Here is a 7,776-nt window from a genome sequence, read left to right as displayed (position 1 = left end):
AAATAGTTTCATCAGCAATAAACAATTTGTATTATTTTTTCTCTTTGAAAACAAATGTTTTATTTCTTATTTTCTCCGTTTCCTAATAAATAAATATGTTTTATGATCAGTTATGTAATTAAATACACATATCATAAAACATATTTTTAAGTCATTGAATTAAAGAATTTCATAGTGATATTAAAAAAAAGATTCTAAAACTGATTTTTAATTCAATGATGTAATCATATAACTACATAATAATAATAATGAATTCAAATACTTAATCAGTTATTCTTTCGTAAATTAAATCAAGTATGTGAATTCAATATTATTATTATTATTATTATGATAGGACTTTTGTTTTTAAAATTTTAATATTAATTATTTGAGTTCCTTTTTTAAAAATTAAAAAAAGTCTTATCATACCTAAGACAAAGTTGTATAATAATAATAATTTCAAATACTAATTTTTATTTTAACATTCATTTCAAGAATTTGAATTCATTATGATTATTATTATTATTATTATACGTATCACTTATAATATATACGAGGAAAAAATATGTTAGGATTTTTTTCTTATAAAAATTTTAAAATCCTAACATATTGAGGTGTATGAAACGAACACAAAACACACACACAAATAAAACATTTCACTTTCCACTATATATATATTTTTATTACATTTGATATTACGTTGTTTCGTATACATGAAAAAACAAATCAATTTCTCCTTCTTTATGAAGAGTCGTTCACTTCATTGATACCCTCCGAAGGTTGAGTTTCGGTTTCCCCCCACCATGGCTGTGTCGATACACTATCAAATAAATCAGCCATTATTGAATCTATAAGTTTTTGTTTGCAAAATACTTTCATTTCCAATTTTAATCGTTCACCATCAATGTTCACATCACTGTTCTTATCAAGAGAGACACTTGGAAAACTGATGTTCATACCATTAATAATACTCTGTTCATCTACACAGGTATGGATTCCGGCAAGTCCTCTGCATGTAAGACACTGTAATTGTACATGATTACGAATAGTATCTGTACACAAGTCAAAATATTCACGTAGCACAACACTACAAACTTTACTGTTTTTCACAGCATGTTCAATACACGGTAATATTTCCAAGAAATAAAGCCAATCACTTGAAGATAAGTACACAGTGTTTCGAGGAGCATGAAGTGTTCCTTTCTTCTCTAACATCACTAATTTTTCACCCATTAGTTTTCGTACCACCAGTTCGTTTTTTCGACCAAGAGATTTTATAAATGTAATTTCCACTTGAGAATTTAACCCATTTGGTGCCATAATTTTTGTAATGCATATTTTTGATTGAGTGCTACACATTTTCTCTTACATAGGACACATATACAAAAGAAAAATAGGTTTTGATTGTATGTACCGGGGAACGCCCGGTACAGCCTGTCCTATATATAGGACATTGGCCTTTTGGGTTGACAGTTCTAAAAAATAAACACAATTATGTCTAATTTTTACTAAGTTTTATTAAAGAACGTTTGCAAGATTACATACCCGTACCATATGTCTTAGCACATTTACACAGCACTGTTACACTAACGATAGTCATTATCAAATCACAAAACAGCACACAAGCCAACCTGGGATTCCTGATATGATGTTATCGGCTTTTTTGGACGTCCTTGATATCTTCTTTGATTTCCTTTCTCATTTCGTATTAGGGTATGTTTGCTAGCTTTCCATGCTTCTGAACACTTTCTGTACAGTCCCTGTGGTCCCGGACGAAGTCTTGTCGATGCAGACTGTGAGAGCAATGCCCACTTCTGTAAAATTCTAGAAGATCCAAATTACCTAAGTCCAAGATCTGATAAAATTTCCAGCCAGCAACTAAACCAGTTTCAACAACATTCCTAAATAAGTTCCAATACCACTTCTTGCCCTTGATCTTGAATTTGTTATATGAAGCAATACATGAAGGCACTTTGATGTTTTCTTTATGTCCTTTGTTATTTCGTGTTACTGTTTCCACACAATCAACGGATTGAAAATTCGTTACAACAGTCACAGCCTTGATATCATTCCATTTAACCATACTGACTTCTGAGTTACGATCAAACCTTGTGTCCACTCCTCTTTCCTTTTTTGTTAGTTCTTTTGTCGACATCAAAGGACATTTTCCGGTTCTATTTTCCCTAATTAGTCATGAAAATGTTACTTTGTCTCAGATTGGAAGCAAGATTGTATGACGAAAAGTAGTTCTCCATATATACCAAATGGCATTCTGGGTTTTCCACAACGGACAGCAAAGATTCCACAACATAATTGGATAATCTGGTATCCCTTTGAGATCCAGGTTGGAAGGGAATTATATGCAGTGGGTAACAATTGTGTGTGGTTAACTCCATAATTTGTACCCAAATTTCTCCGGTTTACCCTTCATATACATTTTGAAACTATTTCTACCATTTTATTCAGTACAAGGGGCAAAGTTTTCTAAAATAACTTTGTCACATTATTAGTAAATTTATAATTTTGAAGCATATAAGTCTAATATTACCTTACCTAAAGTCAAGAAATATATATGTATATATAAAACATATAGTAAACCAGCTATCTAAATTCTTCCCCTATTGTGTACATTCTGAAGGTCCACATGATGCAGATTCCTATTGTACGTTTATTTCTATTACATTTACCGTAAATAATGTTAAATCCGTTTCAAATTATGTGTACATAGAATTTCGTTGCTATATTACCCGGAAATTGAAATTCCTTCAAACCAGTAGGCTAAATGGCCGATGTCCTATATATAGGACACTAAAGAAACAAGGTATTTTTATCACATTATTTTATTTTCAGGGTTTAAACAACTAATGTATCAAAAAGAATTGTATTTTAAGAATATAAAACAAATGCTTACCTTCGATTTTTCGGCCCGTTTCCATTTTCTGTTTCGAAGACAAGAGAAACGTTCATCAACAATCCAAATTCCAGATACTTAACGATACCAGATTTCCCTCCAAAATGTACCAATCTTCCACTCACAACGAACAAAGAAAGCATATACTTCTCTGAGCATGAGCAGAACCGAACAACATTCAGTTGATTAATCAGTGTTCCAAACCGACGTATTTTGTCACTGTCCTATATATAGGACATTGGCACCAAATGGGTTAAATAGTCCGTAACAAATGGGGTTAAATGTACAAGTTTCTCCCACTCTGCCAAATTTAACTCCACTCCAAACACAAGTCCTTTGCCAACACGAATCACTGGTTCAAATGTATCACTATCCAGTCCAATGCAAATTAATTTGGTTTTCATTGAATTAAGTCCATATTCAACATTTAACAAGTACTCTTTCTTGATATCCATAGTTGATGCACAAACACTCAAAGACATGTTACTCCAGTCGCTGGTCAGTACAGAATAACGACACTATGCATACAGATGACTGCGCATGCATGAAGAGGAGGGGCGAAGAGGAAAATTCATGTTTCATCTTGTTTGTACATGTCACCATACACTTACGATGAGTAAACCAGTTCAGTAAATTCAAGATCGTGCATGTTACGTCCAGATACATTAATCTTCATTCCTTTATATATTAAACAGACATTCCCACTTTGTAAATACGTTAATAATGCACCATTATCTGCTTCCAATTTTTCAGTACAACGTCCAGGTAAAATCACTTTTTCACCTCCTTCAAATGTCACACAGGCCTTCCTACCATATACCGTTGTAATTATCTCACAGTTTACAATACGAAATGGTACTCCAATCTCCAAATCTCGCATTTTTGTAAAGGGTACCATTGATGGCTTATTAAGTTTATCTAATAAACTCATTGACGATGACATCTTTAAATTTTTGACGTTTCTTCCTTTGCAACAGCTGCTAACAGAATGATCGACACAAGCACATACGTTCCGCTTACGCTCTTCGCAGGAGGGGTGAGGGGTTTGGGGATTCAAATTATTAACCAATAAACGACAAGAACACGAAAATTCATGTTTTATCTTGTTTTCTACATCTAGCAGGCGTCCAAGCCTATGAGCATAGCAACAGCAAATCAACATTTTCCCACGGGCTTCTGTGGTAACCGTAAAAGGCTATGAACATAGCAACTAAAGAGGAGTAGGGGGTAACGGGGGTTCAAATAAACCAAAATTTTCCCACGCGCTTCTGTACTACCCGTAAAAGGCTATGAACATAGCAACTAAAGGCTTGTCGAAACTTGCCTACCAATTCCAGGAAATGATATCGATTTCTAGGAAAACAAGATAATTTTTTGCTGACTCGGCCATCTATACGCCGGGACATCTACTACTGTATCTTCGGAATCCTACCTAATTTTGAATACTAAACCCAAACTCAAATTTCTTGCATATGAGTTGGTAAATGATGTAATATGAAATATCGTAATCCATTTTTAATTTTACAGAAAGCCCCAAACTATTTTCAACTTAGGTTCTGTAGGTTTTAATAATATAAATCCAGAATCATTAACTTAAAAAATTTATATACAGGGTGTTTCAAAACAACACCGACAACGTTTGGGAGATGATTCCTAACATCAAGATAAGACAAAAAGTATAGACCAGCCTTGGTGCACAATTTTTTCTTCCGGAGTTATAGGCTGCCGAAAATATGACAAAATGAACTTTAAAGGTCCATAGCTCAAAAACTTCGGGACGTACCGTAGTCGGGTCAAGACTTCACTTAGGAACTAATATGCGCACTATCTAAAAATACATGATTTAGAATCCTAAGATACTCAAGAAACAATTTTTATAGAGGGAGTTTGGCTATGGGCATATAATTTAAAGTACTCGCCAACTACCTCTATAAAAATTGTTGCGAAAGTACCGCAGGATTCTGGAAGCTAAATATTTGGATAGTGCACATATTAATCCCTAAGTGAAGTCTTGACCCGACTACGGTACGTCCCATAGTTTTGGAGCTATGGACCTTTAAAGTTCATTTTTTCATGTTTTCGGCAGCCCATATCTCCGAAAGGAAGTATTTGTGCACCCAGGTTGATCTATACTTTTCGTCTTATCTTGGTGTCAGAAGTCACCTCCCATCCTTGTTTTGAAACACCCTGTATAAATAATCCAGACTCATTCTTCACAACAAATCCCTCAAAGCTAATTATAGATTTCGTACAAATGTAGAAGGTATTTCGTTTTCATTCATATCAGAGAAAAAAGTTTCCATTCTACTCTGAGTTAGGTATGTTGCAAATGAGAATGTTCAGGAGGGACAACTCCATATATGATATTCAGTCTTTTTAAATTGTATTAGTCAATTATATATATATATATATATATATATATATATATATATATATATATATATATATATATATATATATATATATATATTGCAACAAATAAACAAACATGAAACTTTAAGGGCGTAAACAAATTGGCACTGGCTCCCCTTAACAATCGATAAGCCAGGTTAACAGTCAGATAAGGGTTTCCGTACCCTCTTAGACCATGTCACATCTGTTAAATTATCCTGATATTGTTGCCCCTCCTTCTCCTCAAGATAATCGTACATACGATTAAATGACAACCAATGACCTCCCCTTTCTCGGTACAGCTTTAAAGCAAAACGTATTGTATCATACTCTTTGTATACACAATTTTAATTGCTAATTAGTTTAAATATTTCAGTCATTTTTTCCTCACCCTCCCTAAAATGTCAATGAACGCATCATTACTTTCTCTTATGAGCATCCCTGTAGTCAAAGAGAAAGAGCGAGCAATATTCTACTAATGAATACAAAGATGGCAACCATTACTGTAGTCATCCATATAAAATCTTTTTTTCTTTTTCTTTAATCTCAATGATTTTGCTAACATATTACGTAGAGATAAAATGTACTTTCAGGCTTATTTTTGGTGACAATACCTACACTACAAAAATATGTTTAACATCTGTATTTTGCGAGTGTTACATTGTGTTTATGTCTCAACTCTCTCAGTTCATTGCCCATACTTACATTTGATATACTCTGGCGTATTGATTTGACGAAAGAGAACAACTGCGCAGCGTTAATCGTTTTCCCGTAGCAACGGTAAACAAACTGATTTTTGTGTTGATGTTATGAACGAAGTAGGACGAAGTTAAAGCCAATTGACCAGTGAAACAAAATATCTATATATTAATATTTAAGCAAGTGCTAACAACTTTGCAATGTGATTTGTATGTGAGATAATGTTCTTTGCGTTACATATATGAGGGTTGTATAGTTTATAACTTATAGTCATGGGTGACAACGAAGGTGTTGAAGTTTCTGATGAAGCAGCGGCTGCTGAAGCGGCAGTTGTAGCTGAAGGTCCGGGTGATTCCACGGTTGAAACTGACGAACTAGAAAATGATGAAGGAGAAGAAAGGGAGAAAGGTCAAGCAGATGAAGAAGCAAAAGAGAAACTTGACGAAGAGGAAGTTGAAGAAGAGGGTGAAGAAGGAGAAGAGGAAGAATTAGAGGAGGAAGGTGAAGAAGGAGAGGAGGAAGAAGGTGAAGAAGAGGGAGAGGGAGAAGAAGAAGGTGAAGGTGAAGAAGAAGGAATCGAAGAAGGACTCAAAGAAGAGGAAGAAGAAGAGGAGGAGGAGGAGGAAGAGGAAGAAGAGAAGGAATTCGATCGTGCTGAATATCTAGAAGAATACAGACTACTTATGACTGAGAGACAGTTGCTTAGGCGTAGAAATATGTTGCTGCAAAAGAAATTGTCTGAATATTTGAAGAAGAAGAAGGTAAGTAAAAATAATTAGTTTAAGTCAGGGGCGTCATTTGGAGGGGGCATGGGGGCAATTTCCTCCTGAGTTAGAGCTTTATATTTTTAATAAATAGTATAATAATATACTAATGAAAAACTTCATAATTTAATTACAATGGTAGACTATCTTGCCCCTTCCCCCTCAAATACAATCTGAAAATGGCACTACTGGATTAAATAGTAAAACAATATAATCTCTGTGCCAAAAATAGGATGGTTTTTTCTCCATTTTCGATTTGTTTACTAACATTATGGATATCCTGAGACCTTGGCTTAACATGTGGCAGAAGCTCATGTGGTTCGGATCCCACATTAAACTGTAGGTCCAATTTTATATACAGGAGTGTTATTTGACGCTCCAGAGTGCAATTCTTTCCTGAGCTTGAGATTTATATACATTTTCACCTAAAAGCTAATAATATACCAATTTAAAATGCGAAAGTTTACTTATATATAGGAGGATCTTTCGTCCCCCTCTTCCCGAAAGTAAAAATTTGAAATGACGTTGTCACTCATATAGCCTCGGTGCTGAAAAGGATGCAAAATTCTAATCCGAGCAACGAACTACTGATATCCTTACAAGTTGTTAGCTTCCAGAACCTAATGTCTCAGGACAACTAAAATATCGAACAAATTCATATTACTAGCCAATACATTTAGCATTAGTTACTTTATTTATTTATTTATTTTTAAGATACATCACACGAAAGGCCTATTTGCACTAGGGGAAAACGAAATTAAATATGTAGTTTTACGGCTCACGCTCATATCCTGTAGGTTAAAAGGAGGCGAGTGATTACTGAAAGTGAGTGATTATGAAAGAGTATGGCGGGATGAGAATGTGTGAGGAAACCAGATAATCTGTGAAAACCTACGGACAGCTTACATCTCCTGAAATCGAACCAGGGACTCCATGCATCAGGGGTGAGCACTCTAGCATTGAGCCATTGTGCCCCTTTTACTTTGTATTTCTTGCATGTTTGTTTACTTTTGTGTTTGTTGAAATTTAACG

General features: G+C 34.4%; 1 protein-coding gene across 2 annotated transcripts in view; it reads left to right on the top strand.

The window, feature by feature from the left end:
* Positions 1 to 5,937: 5,937 nt before the first annotated feature.
* The window catches only part of LOC145664550 (cilia- and flagella-associated protein 184-like), a 144,884-nt gene continuing 143,045 nt past the window's right edge, over positions 5,938 to 7,776 (top strand). The window contains exon 1 of one of the 2 annotated variants that reach the window (XM_081731317.1): positions 5,938 to 6,741. In XM_081731317.1, coding sequence (XP_081587443.1) covers positions 6,253 to 6,741 — 489 coding nt within the window. In that variant the 5' untranslated portion in view covers positions 5,938 to 6,252. The remainder of the gene's footprint in view (positions 6,742 to 7,776) is intronic. The other variant, XM_081731316.1, reaches the window with a different exon arrangement.

The sequence above is a fragment of the Thermobia domestica genome, chromosome 11, assembly GCF_964235325.1.
Source record: "Thermobia domestica chromosome 11, izTheDome1.hap1.1, whole genome shotgun sequence".
Lineage (NCBI taxonomy): Eukaryota > Metazoa > Arthropoda > Insecta > Zygentoma > Lepismatidae > Thermobia > Thermobia domestica.
Note: the sequence above shows the minus strand (reverse complement) of the source record. Positions and strands in the feature narration are given on the sequence as shown.